The sequence below is a fragment of the Prunus persica genome, chromosome G1 (assembly GCF_000346465.2).
Source record: "Prunus persica cultivar Lovell chromosome G1, Prunus_persica_NCBIv2, whole genome shotgun sequence".
Classification (NCBI taxonomy): Eukaryota; Viridiplantae; Streptophyta; class Magnoliopsida; order Rosales; family Rosaceae; genus Prunus; species Prunus persica.
Window position 1 is genome coordinate 37,651,709 of NC_034009.1, and position 22,806 is coordinate 37,674,514.

Below are 22,806 nucleotides of genomic sequence, written 5' to 3' on the forward strand. Positions count from 1 at the left end.
TTAAACATGAAAAATATGTACATAATTGTATAATACGAGTATTATATATTTACTTCTTAAAAAACGTGAACTTTACTGAGTCTTTAAAACGTGTGCAGAATACAAATGTATTATTGAAAAATATATACATACGTGTATAATACATTATTAAATGTGAAAGTGCTAAATTATTTATACGGGTAACAATTCTGAAAAAGTAAAAAAATCAAAAGTAGATAAAAAAGATTCAGGTAATGGCTTAATAATAATGGATAATGCTCTAAATTACTCTTATCAATAAATAAAAATTGGGGAAAAAAGTTTAAAAGAAAAAAAGGATGCCACTATATAAATAAAAGGTATACCCAAGCGGCTATACTAATTATTAAAAAAATTAAAACAATAAAAACCCAGTACAGCCGAGAGGCTATACTATTTTTTTAAAAAAAATTAGGAAAAATCGGGTATAGCCGGTCGGTTATACTATTTATTTATTTTTTAAAAGGGCCGCCCAGCGATTAGCAGCATACTTGTCAAAATAGGTATAGCCGTGCGGCTATACGATTTTTAGAAATATTAATAAACAGAGTATAAGCGGTCGGCTATACTTTATATACATATATTAAAAAAGGACCCGCTTAGCGCTAGGAGCCACGTGTTAAAATAGTAAAGCCTGGCAGCTATACTATTTTTAAAAAAAATTATGGAAAACGAGTATAGCCGCCGGCTATACCATTTAAAAAAAAATTAAAAACAAAGTATAGCGGGGCGGCTGTACCATTTAAAAAAAATTAAAAACCTGGTATAACCGTACTGCTATACTATTTATATATATATATATATTAAAAGGGACACGCTTAACTCCTAGGTGGTACGTGTCAATAATAGTAACGCCACCCGGCTATACTATTTTTTTAAAAATAATTATAAACCTAGGATAGGTGAAAAAAAAACCAAGTGTAGCCACGCCACTGTACATTCATTCATAATTAGTCAATTACGAAATGGAAAAAAATATGAATAAAATACGCACGTGTTTTATTTGAAATTTTTTTTTTTGCAAATTACAACTTTAATGTTCGGCCACTATATTATTTTTATTCAATAATATGCGAGAATTATGTATGTCTTATTGAAATTTTTGTAAACAATATGTGTATTAATCATGAAAAATACATACTTACATGTATAATATGGGTATTGTATATTTGCTTTTTAAAAAACGTGAACTTTACCCAGTCTTTAAGACGTGTGCAGAACACGGATGTATTATTGAAAAATACATATGTACTTGTATAATAAATTAATAAACGTAAAAAATACTAAATTGTTTATATGGGTAATAACTTTGGAAAAGTAAAAAAATCAAAAGAAGACAATAGAGACTCATATAATTGCCTAACAGTAATTGATAATGCTCTAAACTACTCTTATTGATAAATGAAAAGTGGGGGAAAAAAATTTAAAAGCAAAAAAGAATGCCACTATATATATAAAGAATATAGCCGTTCAGCTATACTATTTATTAAGAAAATTAAAACAAGAAAAATCCAATAACGCCGCTCAGCTATACTATTTATAAGAAAACAAAAGAGGGCCCGTTAGGCACCTGCGTGTCACAATATGTATAGCCGTGTGGCTATACTATTTTTAGAAACCGTTTTAGCCGCTCGGCTATACGATTTGTATATATTAAAAAAATGACCCGCTTTGCGCTTGGCGCCACGTGTCAAAAAGTTAAAGCCTATACTATTTTTTTAAAAAAAATTAGGTAATCAGGAGTATAGCCGCTCGGCTATACAATTTTTGAAAAAAAAAGAGGAAAAAACCGGGTATAGCTGTGTTCGATTTGGATTCTCTAATATACTTTTCTTTAAAAACTTTCTAATTAATCACATGTTCTACCTTCTTTAACATTATAGATTTGAAATCCGTTTGGTTGCCAAGAAAAGTGACAGTGGAAGTCACCAAAATCAGTGCATTTTCAGATTCATATATACTGGGAATTCCTCTGTTTTGATTTGAATTCTCTAATACACTGTCAGCTCAATTTTTATGGGCTGACAGATCTAATGTTCTTTCTATTTCCATTTATTGTCTTTCATTAGCAGCCAAACAACACACGCTGGCTGGGTTTATTAATTTATTGGAATCTGAGTGTTCTGCAAATCACTGTGTCAGGTGGAAGGGCTTGAAGAGTTCCTGAATCAATCCAAATCGAGTCCCCAGCAATCTCCGGAGAAAACCATGGACGGATCACTAAGTATCCCTCGTACTGCCCGCAGAACCTCGACTCGTAGAAAGCCCATCCAATAGAACCAGAAAGCTCACAGCCATTGACTCAATTGTCGCCGCGGGGTGAGGAGAGCCGTTTCTAAAGAGATGGACCAAGAAAAGACTGAGGTGCCTAAAACTCCTGCCTCACCAAACACCTGGAGAAGGGCTTGACTGCTTCTGCTCGACAGAACACCACACAGAAGGAGAAAGTGGGGTGTGAGGTTGATGACTTTTGTCTTTTTTAGGGTTGGTTTGAGAAGATGGTGGGATTTTTTTAGAAATTGTGAAAATTTGAATTAGAAGTTGCAGTGAACTTTATATTTGGTGAAATAAGAGAAGTGCATGGTTTAAATAGAAAAATTCTTTGAAAGTGAAGCTTCTGATTTTGAGAGGATTATCATTTTATCATGTGATTTTTTTAATAAACCTTCTACTTTCAGAAATCACACATGGATTTTGCCTTGTTTTTTTTTTTGGTCAATAGGATTTTGCCATGTTCATTACCAAGTGCCTGTGCGCTTCCTCACCGTTACTCATGTGAGTTCTTTATGAGACTCACCTGCATCAACCATCAGAAAAATACTAGAAGATATAACTTTGCATTCATTTGAGATGTACTAAAATAAAATAAAAAAATTCTTTCCCATTTTTGGTAAATATTATTGACTAGTGTCATGGAGGATGACTCCATGTAAAAATACAAGAAAAATGTATTTACCACAAATGTCTGTATAAAGTGCACAAAATGACAATTTCCATCTTTATCGCCAGGCTCACTAGCAGTTCTTCATACTGGAAATTATTGTAAAGAATTTGACAAGTTGCATATGAGATATCTCATCCTTCCTAATTGTTCAAGCTATATTTGTTCCAGTTCTTCTTTGTATGAAGGGAAGCTCACAATGCATACCGGTAGATTGCATCGGCTACACCATCTTCGTCGTTGCTGAGACCAACTACATTAGCCACAGCTTTTGTCTTCTCTGCTCCATTACTAAGAGCAATGCCTAAAGAAGCCAGCTCAAGCATCTCTATATCATTTTCTCCATCGCCAATAGCCATGATCTGAAAAAATAAGCCATGAGAATAGATCAGGAATAACATCAAATTTGGTGTACAACTAAGAAGGAACTATATAAAAGTCAATAACAGTAGCTTTATCATCCACTAACATCGCTAAACTTGTGGATTTGGATGGTTAACATACTTTTTCCGATCTGTGTTTATAAACCTCGTTCCGATCAAGAGGAGGTATATACCGTAACTCCCTTAAAACAGAAGAGCCAAAAACAACAACATGGAAGAATAACTCTGCTGGCCCATACCTCCTTTGGAGTGATTCCCAAATGACCAAGCAGCATGTTTACTCCACTGCCTTTTGAGGTTCCGGGGGGAACAATTTCAAGCATATCAGGCACAGTTTGAACAACTCTGGCACAATCTCCAGTTGCTTCTGACCAGTATGGCCTCAAAGCAGTAGTCACTCCCTCAGGAGTGTCCATGAAGACTAGTTTCTGTATATTTGGTAAGGTGTGCGTCATTACATGAATCAAAAGCAGCAAGAACTATAACATTTTAGTTCGATCATGTTTTAAAATGAATTGGAGAGGCTAAACAATGACCTTCTGATGAAAACCTCAATCTTACACAAGAATAACTGTTGTAAGAATCAAGAGAAATTCAGAGCAAAGTGTATGTCGAAGAAAAATGTGAACCTCCCAAAGTTACAACTAAGGAGCAAAACTGAGTGAAGTAACATACATAACTTCATAATGCATAAGACTTGAAATGGATTTGAATGAAAATAAAAAACAAACCAAAAGTCAGACAAAGTAGCTTCACAATGGACACAACTTGTACATAGGTATCTTATAAAAAGTTCACCGGCGCTTTTTTATTTATTTTTAGAGGGGGATGGGGTTGGGGAGGGTATTCTACCTCCTTGAGGACCATACCTGTATTCCAGCAGCAGCCACGAGATGCTCAACTGAAGGCATGATCTCCGCCTGTAAATACATTCCATGTAAATCGTATAAAACAAGAGAAAAAGAAATCTCAGGCAATAACAGAATATTTATGATCATGATGAAAACTAATCTTTTGGCACCTTTTGCTCGTGATATACAGTATGCATGGAATCAACAAGTGGGTGATCAAATAGAGTTAAACAACGATCCTCGGTAAATGCAACAAGAGGAACCTCAGTCTCCAAAGAGTAAAGACATGCCTGCACATAAAAACCATATGGTCATTTATTTTATTACAAACCAAAGAGCAATAAATTCTTGCATGCCTCACCAAGGTATTACCTCTCTGCATACATTTGCATCCAAATTCCTTCTAAAAATTTCCCGACCTTGCCTACCATAAACAAGCAATCCCTGGAATCAAGAAGAGGCAGACAATAAGGGCAATACATACTGCTATCAATCCGAGACAGAAACAAAAATAGTTCTAAGAGGGAGAAATAATATATGCAACAACCAATGAGCATTTTGTTTCTTAAAATCTTGACCAAGCATTATAGATGAGTCATCGGTTAAATACTTGGGAACATTTAACTTTATTGACAGACAAACATGTAAATGTTTAAGAGAGAACAGGAACGGATACTGCACTTCCCTCTAGTGTCCTTATCAATCTTACAACAGAAAGTACCACATGTAGATCATGGGTAGATACAAGTGAGAACTTTATTCCGCGGTATATAACTAGAGCAAACTTGAAAATATTAAGATAACAGCTCTCTGGACAAAAGAGTAAGTATGCATCTAACAAGTGAAGGCAGTTTGATGTTTATCACATGTAACTTAGCAACAACCTTAAGATAAAAATTTCAAAGGAGAAAAGATAGAACCTGCAAGAAAACCCCAGGAGAAAATTCTGAAACAATGCCATCTTCTCCAGCTAAATCAACTTCCTTAAAAATGCGCATCACAGCTGGACGAGCCTGTTCCAAAGAGCTGTCAACAATTAGAAGATTTTTTTAATCAACACTATTCAACAATAAAAAAGGAAATCATGTAAGAAGTAATATTGAGCAACAATAGAAAACAAGAATAACACAAAGTTACTAATATACCATTCAAAATAAGTAAACTTTATACTGGCCAAGAAGTATGAAATCACATTTCTGAATATAGTATCTCTTGATAATGAATAGCAACAAAGGTTCTTACTTTTCCGGTTGCTATCATTACTTTCACACCCCTTGATGAGGCCTCTTTCAGAGCCTTCACATTTGTTGAACTCAGTTGACTTTTGCTGTTGAGAAGGGTGCCTTGTTTATCAAGAAAAATAAATATAAATAACAATTGGTACAAGTTAAATAAAATACAATAAATGCGTGGGACAATATAAGCCCAAACTTACCATCCATATCACAGAAAACATATCTGAACTTTGGCTTATTATATTGAAGGCTGCCTTCTCTCTTACTGTCTTTTAAGAACTCAGATGAAAGTTTAACCAAAAAAATTGCAGAGACAGAATTCAATGGAGAAATTATACAATTAACAAATTAAAATGAGGATGCAAAAGTGAAGCTGGAAAAATATAAAATTACCATCTAGTTTGTCCCCCAGGGTTTGGGTTTCAGCATCATATACACTCTGAATTAACCCCTTTCCCTTCCACCCAAGACTCTTTAAGAGAAGATCTTCCTCCTTCTCCATTTCCACTTCAGCATCTTTGCTAAGCTCATGATCAAATCCTAAGAGATGTAACAAACCATGTACCTACAGGAGAGTTCAGTGATTAAATTAATCAAATTACACTAAGAAGTTTCTAATACGAGTTATTTAATAGGTGCAAATGACACATTCTATTGACTATGCCTTTTTGCTTGTTATGTTCCTGTGTATAGACAACCGATATTCCTCCCAGAGAACACTCATCTCTTCAAAATATATTAAACAGTAATAATCATATTCTAAAACCAACCATGAGAATGCGCATCTCGTCAAGGAGCGTGTGGCCTCTTTGCTCGGCTTGTCTTGCAGCTGTCTCAACAGAAATCACGATGTCACCCAACATAAGCTGCAAATCATACGAAATGCCGGTCAAGCATTTATCACAAAAAATACACCCTTTACCTATTATACAATAAACAAAAGATAGAAAAAGGCAAATGAGCTAGTACAATGGGAAGCCTAAGATCAGGGACATGCTGGGACATGGAAAGAACATCAGTAGCATGGTCCTCCCCTCTCCATTCTTTATTAAGTTTTCGGATAAATTCGTCATTGCAAAGAAGCACGGAAAGCTCGGTGCTTTCATATCCACCAACATTGCTGACCGCATTATCCCTTGTTTTATACACCGAATCTTTCAGACCGTCAAACGCCAGTTTCATTGCTGCTGGAGCATCTACACGAAGCAATTCTGCAATAGTCTGCAATTTTCAATCTCGTATTATATGAGAAACATTTATACAAACATGTGGCGATCATTCTAAGCTTGCACAGTACACAGATTACATACCGAGATTTCAGGATTTTCAGGCAAAGCTTCTTCCATAGAAACACTGACACTGAGCTCCAGCTCCTTCTCCTTGCTCTTTGGGGCTCGCCGCCTCGCCTTTCTGAGGTCTCTCTGAGCAGCGAAGGCTCGTCCCCTTAGCAATGGTCTCGCACCCGCAGCACCTCTCAATTTTTCTCCGCACATCGCATGAAATCTCCGACCAAAAACCAGGGATTTTGAGGCCTCGAAACTGTGCGTTCCGGGAGGGAAGATAAGGTGCGGCGCAGATGAGTTGGACATGAGGGCGGTGCGTGGAATGTAACGCGCCATTTGAGTAGCGGGGGAGGGAGAGGAGGGTAGGTGGAGGAGGAGGAGCATGTAGGCCGCCGGAACTCTTGAGGAAAATGTGAGTGCTTTGTTTTGATTGGTTGGTTGGTTGCTTCGCGCTTTGGGAGTAGCAAACGCACAGTGACAGTGACGTTACGGGCTAAAAATAAATTTTTTGTTTTAAAAAACTTTTTATTTATAAAGTGAAAATAAGTCCAAATTCAGGGGAGTTTTATGTAATTATACAAATGGAAAAAAAAAGCTCAACTGTATGTAACGTGCACAGGGTCTTTACTTAGTTTCACTATAATATTCAATATGTTATAAAATTAGAGGGAGAAAATGTTGAGAGAAGTGATATGCTAAAGACAAAGTTTCATCATGTTTATTCCTTACTAAATCTTTGGTAGAACCACTTATTTATAGGCTTACAAGATAGGAGATTGAATACCATCATTTACAATATACCTATAGGTTACAAGCATTAATTACAAATACTTAGTGCATAGGTTACATAAAATCCAACGGTGGAATATTAAGAGGTATGGTGGTCATCCACAAACTCATGCATTTACAACACTCCCCCTTGGATGTCCACCATACAATAACATAGTTCCCTCATTAAAAACCTTGCTTAGAAAACCCAGTGGGACAAAACCAAAGCGAAGGAAAAAAGAGTGAAACTTTCTTCTGAATCATTGATATGGTGTTGGATGAGCTTATATTGCCTCTTTAAAACCTTGCTAGGAAAAACCCAGTTGGACAAAAACCTAGTCGAAGGAAAAAAGAGTACAACGCGCATATGCCTTGAATGTAGTAGAATTGGGATGCTCCCCCTGATTGATATCTCCCCCTGATTAATATCTCTCCTTCTCTGATTTGAGCAATACAAGCAACATTGTCTTCATACATGATCATATATCACACTATTCAACCTGCTTTTCACTTTTCAAATGATTGAAATCTTTAGGTGTATCAACAACTAATTTAGTAGTTAGAATATGTTACAACAATATCAAATTTGAATTCAAAATACTCAAACTCTTAGTGTTAACTCTTAATTAAGAATATTGTGGTACTTTATATCCTTCAAGAGGTTGCTTCATCTGATATATCTCAAATATTTCATGAGCTTTGAGGATTTCCATGTACCATATAGTCTTAATAAATATGCATTTAACACATACTATAAGTTTTGCGTTAAAGTAACAACCGTACTTATAGAAATGTGAATGCATTTACGATGAGATTGGAGACTAAAACCATATGTCTCTCCCAGGAAACCTTATGTCATATTAGTGATCTTATTTCACTTCACAAACACCAATTCGTAACCTTCATACTGAACATTTGTAATTTGGTGTTTGAGTTATAGGTTCAATATCCAACTCTTCTTATTTAGTGATAAATGGAATTGCCTATTTCCATTTTTGGCCAATCACTTAACTTGTCGACATTCATGAAACGTGATTTAATATAATCATAGCCCTTGATGATTGTAGTAGCTACTAATAAATCAAATGTATCATCGATTTGTGATCCCACAATTCTCATATGCATGCGCATGCATAATTTATAAGCATCTCATTACTTTAGGGTACCAATGCCTCTTCAGGGGCTTATGTTGTCACTTATGGGACAAACATCTCTTTTACAATGAATTATTTAGAATATGTGGATCAAAACCTCCTATAGAGCGTTATTTTTTATAGGGCTTGAATTTTTCAAATAATCTCCATTTCTGAGGAGTTAAGTCTTTAGAACCTATATTTCTGACATGCTTCAGGCATGCATTATATATATAGTCACCATGTTAATGGATTGTGATACGAGAATATCAATCCATGTTAGCATATGTACAACTTATATATGCATTATCTTGATGAGACAAAAGCGGATTGATTCAACACTATTTCACGACATTCTTTAGGAATTGTCATTTATTCCCCTAACGGCGGGAAAATTGTCTCAAAATGTAGGAAAATAAACTCACAGTCGTTATCAAATATGTGACCATTTTAGTAGGCACATTCAGTAAAACTGGTGAAGTGATCCATAATTAGATGTTGTATAGGCTCACAAATATCCCCTTGAATTATTTCAGGAAAGATGGCTCAAAGTCAATTTTTGACTGAGATGATCTTATGACAGCTTTTATTTGTGAGCGTTCTTTGTAATGATATTGTTGGACAAGACAATAATTTGAGTCTTTAAACGATGTCCTTACAAATTTATAAAAATCTTATGCATCATTGTGGGACATGGATTGCCAAGATAGTCATGTCACAACATAAAAGTTATTCGGTCAATGAACTTCTAGCTCATGACATCATAATCTTCAACTATAATAGTTGTGTAATATTGGGGCCTCAAGAACTTTTGGTTCATAACATCATAAACTTCCTACCCACAAAAGAAAGTAGGAAGTTTCTCCAATAGACGCATCTGGCTATCAATATTGGGGCGGTAATACAAAACATTACCATTGTAAAACGAAATTAATTAATAACCTAACATAAATAAAATAAAATATAATAAAATAAGTAAAGTGGTATAAACAAGGAATAAAATAAATCAATTAAAGATTATGAAATTCCAAGATAATCCAATATTAATGTGGATTCAATATGTAGATAAAACTACAAGTTTAAGAATTGGATTTCCAACCAATTCAGGTTCATATAGGCACAAATAAGTAATGAACTTCAAGTTCATATATAGTATTAAGATCCATGAAAAACTATGAACTTCAGGTTCATATCAATATATATTCGAAACTTCAGGTACGAATACGTAGATCTAAATAAATTGAATTAATAGTTGTGCTTTGAACTTCATACTCAAATCGATGTATATGCACTCGAAACTTCTGGTTCAAGTTCTTGACATATGTAGGCCTCATGGAATTCTGATTTTGATTAATACAAAATCGAGGAGTTTTCTGTCCTTATGTGCTCTTTAAATTCGCGGAACTTCACGCCCTCAATTATTTGGAATCAAAGAACTTCAGGTTCTGATTCAATCAAAAGGACTCTATATCCTAATCTAGTTATATGATGAGGATTACGGAACTTCGGGCCCCTGATCTTTTGTATAATTCAAACTCATCATAATAATTAAGATCATACTTAAAATTAAATAAACAAACAAATAAAAACAAAAACATGGCATTATATTCATGTGTAATAAGAATAAGAATTTTTTTTCTTAAACAAGCATGATGAAGTCTGATGGTGAGTACAAAGAAACTCTATACCATGTGATGACTCTAGCTCATATAAGAAGAAAGAAAATTCAGAGAAAGAAAACATACCAAGAGTAATGTCGTGCTGATAACGTGTTATAAAACTAGAGGGAGAAAATGTAGAGAGAAGTGATATGCTAAAGACAAAGTTTCACCATGTTTATTCCTTACTAAATCTTTGGTAGAACCACCTATTTATAGGCTTACAAGATAGGAGATTGAATACCATCATTTACAATATACCTATAGGTTACAAGCATTAATTACAAATACTTAGTACATAGGTTACATAAAATCCAACGGTGGAATATTAAGAGGTATGGTGGTCATCCACCAACTCATGCATTTACAACACAATACAGGATTCTAAATTATAAAAAAATCATATATAAAATGGATTTTAAGAACACATTTAAAATTCATTTACAACATAATAAAAGGCTTTTAACTTATTTAAAATTATAAAACTGCCATTAATTTCTTAAAATAAATTCAATCCCAAAACCTCATAAAAAAGTCTAAAATACTTAATAAGGCATCAAATTAATTCAATAATCAAAATTAAATTCAACAGAGCCATCTGTTATTTTTTGAATTTTTTTGTTTGTTTAAAGAAATTAAATATCATAGAATTTATTTATAATTTTAATGTTAAAAATGGGTATATGACTAAATATATAATGTAACCAAGTCCGCATCAGATCAAATCCGAATTCGAACATAGACCAACCCCAACTAACCCTCTCTCTCTACTCTGTCTCTTCTTCTCTCTCAAAATCCGCATCTCACTCTCTTCTCGATCTCTGGCTCTTCTTATTTTTTCCCTCCATTTCTGTCCCTCTCTTGCTTTCATTGCCCAATACAGATCTCTCCCTCTCTCACTTCCTTGTCTGATTGCTTTAGAGCTTATTAGGTTTCCGATTCTTCTCCGTCGACTAATTAGGGTTTTGATTATTTCAGCTTCTGCAAGAGTGCTTTTGCAGCAACTGACACTCTCAACTTGAATTGCCTTCTGATCCCATTTTTCAAATATTTTGCTAAAATTAGGTTTCATCTTAGTCGATCTTTCCTAGGATATATATTTCTTAAAAAAGAAGATTAGTTTTGAATATTTTCCCATTTTTGGTTAGGCTGTATTTTGGTTTGGGATTTCGGGTGCTGAAATGGTGGGTTCTGAGGGTCCAAACGCTTCTTCCCCGACTCAACAGCCGCCAAAGAAGTACGACACCACGATCTTTCTTTCCGGGCCCAGCCAGTCCGATCTTCAACGAAATGCCGAACTCGAAAAGGTGCACACACACATATTTATATATAAAATGGTTAATTTTGGTTAGTTTGGATTTACAAGTTGATGACTTTATTTGTTTTCTATTAATTTTGGTAGTTCTTGATTGATTCGGGGCTTTATGAGAGCACAGACGAAGCTGAAAAGAGAGTAGAGGTTCTTGGCCGCATTGATCGGGTATATAATTCTCTGTTCTAGTGTCGACTTTGAGAAGAATCAGTTATAGCCACCCTTATAGTTATCATTTTTGCAAATCTTGGGAAATGCAGCATTTTATCGCAGTTGGTGGGTGGTTTAAGGCATAAATTTCAGTCATTGAGTTCTTTTTGGCTCTAATTTATTGAACCATCGATGCTTCATTTACAGGCATCCCCATTTATTTGAAGTCTTGCATTTTGCTTCCATTGGATGCAGCTTATGTTTAATGAAGTAATTAATGGTTATACTTTGAATTTTACTGTAGATTGTGAAAGACTGGGTGAAGCAATTGACAAGCCAAAGAGGCTACACAGATCAGATGGTGGAGGATGCAAATGCTGTCATTTTTACGTTTGGGTCATATTGTCTCGGGGTAAATATAAGTTCCCAATGATTTCTTCTAACTGATGTTATTCATATTTGGGTGTGGAGTACAATTTCATCATTAGGAGTTTCACAAACAGATTTGGGTTATGATCCACAACGGTATGCTATCTATTTTTGGTGATTTTATGTGCCATTCTAAAATTTGTCAAGCAAGGATCCATGCTTCATAATGAAGAAACTGGTACACGGCCAAAATGCAAAGGACCATTGCTAATATTAAAATCTACCGGAAAGTCTTTTATAATGAGATATTATTTGGATCTCATTCAATGAAAAGTCATTACCAGTGGATGTGAACATGTATAACATCTGCGGATTGATCTATGCTTCAGTCTTTGAGAACAGTTAGTTCTACAATGTTGAACCACTCTTATATCATTAATCTTACTGTACAACTTGCTGCTGTTTTGAGTATAACCAACTGTAGTTTTATAAAGGATTAGATGTTAATGTGAAGCCTTAGATTTTTTTCTTGCTTTGGTTATTTGGTCCAACTACTGAGTGAGAGACTATTTTTGCCACTTCTTGCCCACTTTTCATGTTTTTTTTTTCTTTCTACAATAACCATTCTTTATTTGTTTGATGTAAGAACAAATTTATTATTTTGACAGGTTCATGGGCCTGGAGCTGACATAGACACTTTGTGTGTTGGGCCATCGTATGTGAATCGAGAGGTGTATATATCTTTATCCGTCTATATATAGAACCAGTTCTTGTGTAATGCATCCGGTCTGATTTATTACCCGCAGCTCTACCTCACATTTGACTCTTTCTCCAGGAAGATTTTTTTATTATTTTGCATGATATGCTGGCTGAAATGAAAGAGGTTACTGAACTTCAACCAGTTCCTGATGCTCATGTACCCGTCATGAAATTCAAGCTCCGGGGAATATCAATAGATCTTTTGTATGCAAGCATATCTCTTTTGGTTGTTCCAGAGGTTGGTTCAGAATTCACCTTCTTAAAATCTTTTGCTTTTTGTTCCATTTATCCATTGTGCTTCATAACCATGCGACCATAAGAAGGACTATTTCCAAGCCCCTGCAAACAATATCTTGCTACCTTCCTCACTTGTTTGGTCATCTGGGCCATCTAATGCTCTGGTACTAATATCGTGATTGTTTTTTGCTTGTACAATGTACTAACATTGTAATCATTTTGAGACACTTATACTGCTTCATGATTGAGACAATGAATAGTGGTGTTTAAGACATTGATGTGGTGTTGGAACATACTTGTCCACAGGATCTGGACATCTCACATGAATCTGTGCTATTTGATGTCGATGAGCAAACTGTTCGAAGTCTGAATGGCTGCAGGGTTGCAGATCAAATTCTTAAACTTGTCCCCAATGTTGAGGTTTATCATAACTTATCCCTTACCTGGTTTATTTCTATTTTGAATTGACTCAACCTTTGACACTCTATATAACTGTAGCATTTCCGGACGACACTCAGATGTTTGAAGTTTTGGGCTAAAAGGCGTGGTGTTTATTCAAATGTAAGGGCAGTGGTCTAAGTTCTCAGAATCTTCATTGGTATTAACTCTTTAGTTTAACACTTATGCAATGGTCTGTTCCTTTTTTCTATTGTGTGTAGGTTACTGGATTCCTGGGTGGTGTAAATTGGGCTATTTTAGTCGCTCGGATATGTCAGCTTTATCCCAATGCAATTCCTAGCATGTTGGTTTCTAGATTTTTCAGAGTATACACTCAGTGGCGTTGGCCAAATCCTGTGACTTTATGTTCAATTGAAGAGAATGAACTTGGTTTCCCTACATGGGATCCTCGTAAAAACCCTCGTGACCGCTTTCATCACATGCCAATAATAACTCCTGCGTATCCTTGCATGAACTCTAGTTACAATGTCTCAATAAGTACTCTACGAGTTATGACAGAGCAGTTCCACCATGGTAATAAGATATGTGAGGTGAGTGCATGAATTGAGTTTTTTCTTCCATTAAGGGCTATGTTTCATCACTGATGTACTTTCCCCTTTGGTTTATTGTAGGAGATTGAGCTGAACAAGACCCAGTGGAGCGCTCTCTTTGAACCTTATCTTTTTTTTGAGGCATACAAAAATTATCTGCAGGTGGACATAGTTGCAGCTGATTCTGATGATTTGCTGGCATGGAAGGGGTGGGTGGAATCCCGGTTTAGACAGCTTACCCTGAAGGTATAGTTTTTCGTTTTGGTAAATCTTTACAGAGTATACGGGCTGTTGAGTTTTGTTCACATTTATGGGATCTCTGATAGTTGAGCCTGTTTAGACAATTAGTCGAGATGGAGGAGATTATAGTATTGTTCCTATTAATGGTTTGCATGTGCCTTCCTGCAGATAGAGCGAGACACGAATGGGATGCTGCAGTGCCATCCGTATCCAAAGGAATATGTAGACACATCCAAGCCATGCCCACATTGTGCTTTCTTTATGGGTTTGCAGAGGAAAGAGGGAGTGAGAGGTCAAGAAGGTCAGCAATTTGATATACGTGGAACAGTTGATGAGTTCAGGCAAGAAATAAACATGTATATGTTCTGGAAACCTGGGATGGACATATATGTTTGTCATGTTCGCCGGAAGCAGCTTCCTCCCTTTGTTTTCCCTGATGGGTATAAACGTCCTCGACCGCTGAGGCATGCAAGCCAGCAGGATGAAAGAAATTATGAAGATGCTGTGGGATCTGGTTCTGGGTCTGCTGAACGACATATCAAGAGGAAAATTGATCCTAAAACAGAGGATGTGGGGCCAATCAAACGAGTGAAGCAGACCGCTATTAGTCCTCCACGTACAGAGTCTGTATCCCCATCAAAAAATGCAGGTAGATCTGGTGGAACACCTGATATCAGCTTCAGTAATGGCAATAGATTAGAGTGTCGGGCAACTGGAGATGCAGATAAGAATTCCGATGTTAGATTGCCTGTTAGACAGTTGGAGAGTGAAAAGGATAGCGTGGGAGACATGCGGGTGGTTGAAGATGTTATGCATGAATCAATCACTAGAAATGAGTGCACATCTATGCTTGTTTCTGAATTCCCAAGAATCAGAAATGAGGCAAAGCCTTCACAGGAGGGTTGTGCGGTAAAGCCATCTGAACAGTTGGAGAAACCTCTTTTCCTGGAATGAATTGGTAGTTCCATGTGCAGTATCTTTCTCAGAGTCCAAGGAAACATTAGCCTAATTGAGGACAGAGCTGGAAATGTGGCATTGGTTGACATGTAGAATGTGGAGACCAACTGTACTAGGAGACTTCTGAATTGGACAGCGAATGCTATTGGTGTCGACCAAGAACTAGTCAAACCATGTAGTCATGGGAGTGGAGCATGCTGAATTTGTGTTGGGATCAACTTCCAGCACTCGGAACCTCAATTGTGAGCGAGTTTCTTTTGAAAACTGTGGATTCGAATTTTTACCAGATTGAAGTGAGAAATCTGACATTTCTGGAGGGAATAGTGAGAGAAGGGGATATTTGCAGGATGATGCACTTCTGGTAGAACCAGAGTCGCTTTCGGAAAATGGCTCTATAAATGCGAATGGGAGATATCAAAATGCCTTGTCAGAAGAATTTGAGGTTTGGAACGTAAACTCTCTTGTGCATGCTGGTTTGCATACCTGTTTCTTTCTGTTTTCGTTTTTTTTTTCTTTTTCTACACTTTCTTATAATAACAAAAACTTAGGTACTTCATATGCCTTCCTCTGTCTTTCACTATATTTTGGGTCAGCACTTCTTTTTTTGCCAGTCCACTTTTTCTATTGTAATAGTGTAATCTTTGGTTATGTGCTGCTCCTTCACATGCTGGTATTTTGTTTATATAAAAAATTTGTGTGACATTGGTGAGGTTAATATTGTTAGATCTTCTGTGATTATTTGATTACATTAAGTTTTTTATCTTCTTTTTTTGCACAGACAATGTATTAACTGGTGCATATTGTGGTGGCAGGTCCTGCACCACTATACGTGCTTTTTACCAGCAACCGTGCTTAAAACCTTACTAGTTTTGTATACCCTTCGTGTTTATCTTGTCCCTCTTCTCCAATACATTTTGGGAACCCAAGTCTTCTGATCCTGGATTTTGTGTTGTATAGCCAACTTTTGCAATCTGGATTGCTTTCAATTTGGACGTTGGAGCTAGGACAGAATCTATGCATTGGCCAACAGTAAGGCAAGTGTTTGAAACTCATGATGATTTTTAAGCAAATCATTATATCTTTATACTGGCCTGTTTGTTTCTGGCTCTTTTGTAACAGGTTGAGTGTGAGGTCAATTACCTTTTTGAGGTGAGTCGTTGAAGGTGGAGTCACTTCTGTAAAGGAAAGAACCAGCACAATGGTAAGCACCGTATTAACTTGCTGGCTTTCATTAGGGTTTCCAGGTGTGGGTGTGTGTTATGTCTTGCGAAGTGCTGGGGAAGCTTTAGCCATGCAAACTACTCTGCATAGCTTGGTGCTTTAGCATATGGTCTTGGGGCTTCACTGTGGCTGTAAAAATGTAAGCACCATAATTTCATGGAAGTATGCTGGTCCTTTGTAGTCTCCAAGGATCCGGTTATTTGAGCTGTTGTGACTTTTCGTTGTGGGTGTGGGAAGTTCCGTATCTCTGAATGGAAGTCACCTTAACCAGGCCAAAGAGTAGAGTTCAAGAATTGAGTAGGCGTCTTCTTTCTTGTTTTGGTTCTGTATAGCACTCATCAAACTTTTATAGTTTGTAACTTCACCATTGTAAATACAGTTTTTTAATCAATACTTTTTTGCAATCTCTCTCTCTCTCTCTCTCTCTCTCTCTCTCTCTCTCTCTCTCTCTCTCTCTCTCTCTCTCTGTGTCTCTCGTGCAAACAGATTTGTATATCCTTGTTGGTAGAGAGATTCTCATACTTCAAACTCTGATAAAGGCAGGCTGCCTTAAGCAGTAGATAATTCGTGAATAAGGTAGCAACAAAAGTTCATTTTAATCAGAATATTTTGGCATGAGAAGAAACCTTGACTGCAAAAATTGAGACTAAAAAGCAACGACAAAACTGTGTAAAAAGCCTAAAAAGCCTTTGTAACTACAAAAGTGTATGCAATACTTCCCGGATGGTCTTACGGAGCTGAATCTTCAAAAAGAGTAGTCAAAACCTATGTGCAAGCTATACTGATCTTTAAACGAGTCTTAAGTTCGAGGATGGCTAACCGAGTCTCATAATGTGAAGAAAATCTTACGTGTCTTTGGTTATGCAGGCATGTATCTATTTCTCTTATTACATTGCGTAACTAGCCACGTGCGTGATAAGAGAGAGACACATGGCCCTATACAACCAGTGACAGGAAAGTTCTCCATTAAAGGGGTGTCAAATGCCAGCCCTACCAGTGGTTTGGCGGCATATGACTAACATGAGATTTCTTGAGTACATCACACACTGTAAACTAAGCTATCGTCCACCTTTTTACTGCGTTTGTAACTGGAAAGGTAGGTGGCACTGCTAAGGAGGGGAGAAACATCAAAGTCACTTCCCATCTTTTTCACTTCAAAGCCTTCGGAGGGACCATACCCACGAAGAATGTGCAGAACTTCCTTCATGGAAGGCCGAGTTGAAGGTAATGTACTAGTACAAATGAGCCCTAGTTTCAGCACAGTAGCCATTTCTTCCAAGTAGCACGGTTTCGTTATCTCCTCATCGAGGGTATCGGTGATGGTCTTTCCTTCGCTATATACCCGCCATGTCCATTCTGCTAGGCTCGTATGTTCATCCCCGCTGTTGGGTTCTCTCCCGGTTGTTAGTTCTAAGAGCACAACACCAAAGCTGTAAACGTCGATCTTTTCGTTGATTTTCGTTGTGTAAGCGTACTCTGCAATGCAAGTATCATACAATGTCAAAGTGATATCTGGAAAAATTGAATGAAAACAAACCAATTTAAGAGATTAAATAGAGAGTGCAATGGAATATATGGAAGCTCCTACCTGGTGCCATGTAGCCAAAGGAGCCTGCAATAGCAGACATTGTGTGGTGATCTCCATCCTTTGCCAAAATCTTGGCCAACCCAAAATCTGCTATACGAGCCTTGAATTCAGAATCCAACAAGATATTGCTGGACTTGACATCTCTATGAATTATTGGCGGAGAGCAGTCATGGTGCATGTAGCACAAGCCTTGTGCAGCCCCTATTGCAATCTGCAACCTGGTTGGCCAGTCCAAAACAACATGGTGAACCACTCCCATGCCTGATGCTAACCTTCTCTTCTTTCCATGTAGCCACTTATCCAGGCTCTGATTCACCATGTATTCGTATACAAGAAGCTTCGAATTCTCGCTGGAAATGCAGCACAGCAACTTAACAATGTTCGAATGCCGGATTGTGCCCAGTATCTCAACCTCAGCAATGAATTCCTTCTCGAGCCTCTCATCCAATTTGCTGGTATTCCATATCCTTTTCACTGCCACGAATTCACCTGGGCAGTTAGTACTAACCTGATAAACTTTCCCTGACCCTCCACTTCCAATGAGATTGTTATCTGTCAAATTGGGCAACACAATGAACTCTGTAAAATCCAATCTGTGGTGGAATGAGGTGAGCTTCCATGTTGCCAAGTCTTGACCGCGCTTTCTCCTCCGGTAGTCTCTGACTATAAAAAAGGTCAATAAAACAGTAACTAGAGACACAGCAATAGAAAGCATTGAAATCATGGCAAGGACTTTAGAGGACAGCTTGTGAGAGTCACTAATGTTGGTGTAGCATCTGGGAAGATTTAGAATTGGGGTACCGGCGCATAGATTGGAATTATTCAAGAAACTGTCTTCATATGCACGGTTAGCAAACACATCTGGGATTTTCCCGGAAAGCTTGTTGGAAGACAAGTTGAGGGAATTGAGCCTCAAGTGGCCAAACTCAGCTGGGATTTCACCTGAGAATTGGTTTCCTGACAAGTCCAAGTAAAGCAGGTCGGGCAAAGAACCAATAGCTGCTGGAATGTGGCCTGAAAGCTCATTTCTTGAGAGATTCAAAGTATCCAGGGACCCCCATGAGATGATCCGCGATGGTAATTCCCCTGAAAGTCGATTGTCATCGAGTAACAGAGTATTTAGCTGAGAAAGGCTGGTCAACTCTATTGGGATTTTCCCAGAAAACAAATTCCCACTAGCCTTAAAAACAACCAAACTTTCCCAAGAAGAGACTTGAAATGGGATTTCACCAGAAAATCTGTTGTTGCTAATTTCCAGCCTAGATAGATTCCAAGCCAGATTGCTGCTGGGAAGCTGGCCCGAAAACAAATTGTTACTCAACATCAAACTGGACAGATTTAGTCCAGTCCAAAGTCCCTGAGGAACCTCACCCGAAAAATGGTTGTTGTAGACCTGAAGTGTCCGCAAAGAACCACAATTTCCAAGACCTTTAGGCAACTCTCCACTGAGATTGTTAGAGAATGCAATAGCTCCTTGCAAAAGGCCACTGCTGCATAGATGTTCCGGTAGTGAACCACTCAGCTGATTCTCCGAGACCTCAAATGCTTCGAGCTCGGAGTGAAGGCCTAGTTCCGGTGGCAAAGTCCCATTCAACTGGTTCATAAAAACCCGAAAGTTCTTCAGCTCCGGAATTAAGCCTAAACTCTCTGGTATCCCACCCGTTAATTGATTCGAAAACAGGTTCAGAACATTCAGATTCTTCAACTTGCCAAAATCTTGTGGGATCAAACCACTCAAATTGTTCATAGCGAGATCAATTTGAACCAAATTCAAAGCCTCCACAGTACTTGGTATCTCCCCTGACAATTTATTATGAAAAAGAAACAACTCGCTCAAATTCTTCAACAAAAACAACCCACCAGGAATTTTTCCTTCCAAATTGTTTCTTGCAAGATTCAATGTCTCGAGGCTCAAAAGACCAGAAAAACTTTCTGGAATCTCATCAATCAAATTCGTCTGCGTCATCCATAAACGCTTGAGCTTCTTCAACTTTCCAAAGTCTGCTGGGATTTGGGCAGGCACCAAATTTCCATTAAAAGGCATGTCAAATATCTCGAGATTCGACAGGTTCCCAATCTCACTCGGAACACTGCCGTTGAACAAGTTTTCATAAAGCCGGAGGGTCTGTAGCTCCGGCAGCCGGCCAATTTCCGCCGGAATATCTCCGGAGAAGTTGTTCCCGCCAAGGTCCAAGTATCGGAGAGACGACATCCTGTAAATGTCGTTTGGAATTCGGCCCACAAAGTAGTTTTGTGAGAGGTCGAGGACTTGGAGCTTCGAGCAGTTATAGAGAGAGTCGGGGAACTCGCCTGGAATGAAATTCCAGGCGAGGTGGAGCTCAGCGAGGCTCGACAGGTGGCAAACGGTCGCTGGAATTTTCTCCGTGATGTTTTTTTGGCGGAGGAAAAGTCCGGTGACCGCGCCGTTTGTGCAGTTGACTTCTGGCCAATCGCACGGTGAGGATGAGGAGTTCCAGGAATGGATGGACGGCGGATTGCCCCATTGGTCTTTGAGCTTGAGGAGGATCGACTGCTCGGTGGATTGTGAAATTACTTCGAAGGGCAGGGAGATGAGGATGCAGAGGAGGAGAAGGGAGGATGGGATGCCGGAGAGTGATTGGTGTGTTTTCGACATTTGATGTGGTTGAGTTCGTTGCTCCGGTTCTGTGTTTTTACCGGGAAAAACTTGGAGAAGTAATGGCTGGCAATTCAAACTTGGTTGGTTTGGGCCATGACATTATATGCGTTACAGCGGGTCAAAATGACCCTAACGTTTCACTAAATTACAACTTATGCCACTGAAAGTGAGATGGCTCAATGGCATGGAGTTTTATTTTGACACGGATCAACGAGAGATAATGATAATTTATTTAGGGAGAAAAGCAATAAACATTTGTTATTTTTTAAAACCAACAGTAAATCAAAATCTAGGGATGGTGATCCTTATCTCGTTAGATTTACAACCTAATTCTTCAATGTTTAGTTGAATTAAAAGTGGCTGTTTAAATAGCTTGTACATTTCTCTGAGTTAATGGGGCTTCTTCTAGAAGCGGAGTCTTTCTTATTACACCGTGCCCCGATCTTAAGGAAAATATCCAGTTAGCCATCAATCAGTGAGGGGCGTGTTTGTGAATAGGATGACATTTTCTCTCAACACTACTCAACATCTCGTACGATCTCGAGCCTCAGCATCTTAGAATTTACACATTTATATGTATTTTGCAATATCTAGATCGTCCAAGTAATTCAATGTTTATAACTTAACCACGTCATATAGAATAATTTATGATTTTTCTTTTTAAAATGACGGTAACTTGATTTTGTAGGTTCAGAAAAGATGCATTTATATATCCAATTATCCATTCAAGCCTTTGATTTAGTGAAGTAGAAAAATAATATTCAAATAATGTCTGCGTTCAGTTAACTTGGAAGTCAAATTAGTACATATGCCACGGAAGATAATGGCAGGTGAGCAGAAATTTCATAGTTGGTTTGTGTCTCTATTAAATCACGATGGTTTGGTCATGGCATTGACTATATGCATGATATAGTCTAAAAAAGCTTCATAACGACTAACTTTTGAACACACTACTCATTTTTCTGGCCGCCGATACACTGTTGCTATTCAACTCGCAAGAATGCTACTCCCTTCAGTTAGAGTGGCAAAAATCCAGGACCAATCACTTCACAAACAAGAATTAAAAATAAATTAAATAATAATATAAAAGATCTAGTTGATGTTAAACAACAATTAAAACCTAAAACGTTAAGCTACCGAACCGAGTTTAAACTGTTAAGAAATAAGTCAACAATGTACATAAAAGTTAACTATGTTTAAAGTGTTCAAAGTGATAATAATAAGTAGTAATAAGAAATCAAAAGATCGTATATTTTGTAAGACGCTTTTTCTTTTAATTTTCAATTCTAAGTAAAACCATGTTCTTCTATAGCTGAAAATGAAAGTAAAACCATGCTTTAGAAAACTTGAACATGACTATGTTCACTCTAGAACAAAACGGCTAAAACGTGATTATGCATGGGGCATCTAGAAGGATTGGGACACTTGAATTTAGTTGGTGAAGACAGACAAAGAGTCATGAGCATCATATAATACAGGTTCCCTTGTATTTAAACATTACATATTTGGTTGCAAAATTACATCATCACCTTCAATTGCTTGCTCTAGCTAACCTGCTTTTGTCAAGTGATGGGAAAAATCTTAGACCAGAGCACTTGTTTTTTTTTTTTTTTTGGTTTTTTTTTGCGTTTTTTTGCTCGTATTTGAGGTAATGCTCCATTAACACAGGCCTCGCTATTGCATGCTTGAAAAGATTTTTAGATTTATAAAGTAAGTGGACTTCCACATTATTCTGTAAACTATATAATATTACAAGGACGAAAGTGGTCCGACTTTTAAATCCATGGTAGGTGACCAAGAATTTCTCCATCAGTGAGACAGAACTACGAATTTATAAATAAAAAAAGTAAGTGCCCTAGTCTTCTACTTTGAAGTTTGAAAAGGCTAAAAAAAGTGGGAGGAAAAACTCTGACCCAAAAAAAGTGAGAGGTAAAAAAAAAAAAAAGAAGAGTGATTTGAATGAGAGGACCAAATTACCCTTCTTTTGGATAATGGGATATCCATAGGCTACGAGTTGTTGGTGGTTAAGTCTTAAGATTAGTCACAGGTGTATTCGTGACTTATATGGAGCTTTTC

At 37.4% G+C, this 22,806-nt stretch overlaps 3 protein-coding genes and 1 long non-coding RNA gene across 8 annotated transcripts; 2 read left to right on the forward strand and 2 right to left on the reverse strand.

The window, feature by feature from the left end:
* Positions 1,884-2,704, forward strand: LOC109946485. Its single transcript, XR_002269626.1, has 2 exons — positions 1,884-2,019; positions 2,161-2,704. It is a non-coding gene; the product is annotated as an uncharacterized LOC109946485 (long non-coding RNA).
* On the reverse strand, positions 2,872-7,213 carry LOC18791040 (sugar phosphatase YidA). Of its 2 annotated transcripts, none has more exons than XM_007222831.2 (12): positions 6,739-7,213; positions 6,398-6,649; positions 6,199-6,294; positions 5,822-5,993; positions 5,629-5,697; positions 5,436-5,536; positions 5,114-5,206; positions 4,566-4,637; positions 4,364-4,483; positions 4,212-4,262; positions 3,582-3,770; positions 2,872-3,321 (listed from the first exon to the last, which is right to left on the reverse strand). In XM_007222831.2, exons 1-12 carry the CDS (start codon positions 7,093-7,095, stop codon positions 3,154-3,156), a joined length of 1,740 nt encoding a protein of 579 aa, XP_007222893.2. In that variant the 5' UTR covers positions 7,096-7,213; the 3' UTR covers positions 2,872-3,153. The 2 variants fall into 2 exon arrangements, with proteins under 2 accessions (XP_007222893.2, XP_020410083.1); XM_020554494.1 differs by having other exon boundaries at positions 6,398-6,639; positions 6,739-6,826.
* Positions 11,003-16,914, forward strand: LOC18789363 (nuclear poly(A) polymerase 4). Of its 4 annotated transcripts, none has more exons than XM_020564363.1 (12): positions 11,003-11,577; positions 11,673-11,750; positions 12,037-12,144; positions 12,770-12,832; positions 12,937-13,098; positions 13,404-13,517; positions 13,596-13,658; positions 13,757-14,086; positions 14,168-14,332; positions 14,495-15,725; positions 16,096-16,154; positions 16,241-16,914. In XM_020564363.1, exons 1-10 carry the CDS (start codon positions 11,452-11,454, stop codon positions 15,278-15,280), a joined length of 1,995 nt encoding a protein of 664 aa, XP_020419952.1. In that variant the 5' UTR covers positions 11,003-11,451; the 3' UTR covers positions 15,281-15,725; positions 16,096-16,154; positions 16,241-16,914. The 4 variants fall into 4 exon arrangements, with proteins under 4 accessions (XP_020419952.1, XP_020419958.1, XP_020419946.1 ...); XM_020564369.1 differs by lacking the exon at positions 16,096-16,154 and having other exon boundaries at positions 16,241-16,317; positions 16,403-16,914; XM_020564357.1 differs by having other exon boundaries at positions 16,096-16,914.
* Positions 17,145-20,870, reverse strand: LOC18790847 (receptor-like protein kinase HSL1). Its single transcript, XM_020564355.1, has 2 exons — positions 18,093-20,870; positions 17,145-17,980 (listed from the first exon to the last, which is right to left on the reverse strand). Exons 1-2 carry the CDS (start codon positions 20,725-20,727, stop codon positions 17,544-17,546), a joined length of 3,072 nt encoding a protein of 1,023 aa, XP_020419944.1. The 5' UTR covers positions 20,728-20,870; the 3' UTR covers positions 17,145-17,543.

Coding starts and splice junctions, on each gene's coding strand:
- LOC18791040 (XM_007222831.2), bottom strand. CDS start 7,095: ATGCTCCTCCTCCTCCACCTACCCTCCTCTCCCTCCCCCGCTACTCAA. Junction 5,994..6,198: donor ACGAGATGCGCATTCTCATG/GTTGGTTTTAGA, acceptor ACTCTCCTGTAG/GTACATGGTTTGTTACATCT. Junction 3,771..4,211: donor TGGCTGCTGCTGGAATACAG/GTATGGTCCTCA, acceptor CCAAATATACAG/AAACTAGTCTTCATGGACAC.
- LOC18789363 (XM_020564357.1), top strand. CDS start 11,452: ATGGTGGGTTCTGAGGGTCCAAACGCTTCTTCCCCGACTCAACAGCCG. Junction 11,578..11,672: donor GAAATGCCGAACTCGAAAAG/GTGCACACACAC, acceptor TAATTTTGGTAG/TTCTTGATTGATTCGGGGCT. Junction 14,333..14,494: donor TTAGACAGCTTACCCTGAAG/GTATAGTTTTTC, acceptor GCCTTCCTGCAG/ATAGAGCGAGACACGAATGG.
- LOC18790847 (XM_020564355.1), bottom strand. CDS start 20,727: ATGTCGAAAACACACCAATCACTCTCCGGCATCCCATCCTCCCTTCTC. Junction 17,981..18,092: donor CTTTGGCTACATGGCACCAG/GTAGGAGCTTCC, acceptor CTTGCATTGCAG/AGTACGCTTACACAACGAAA.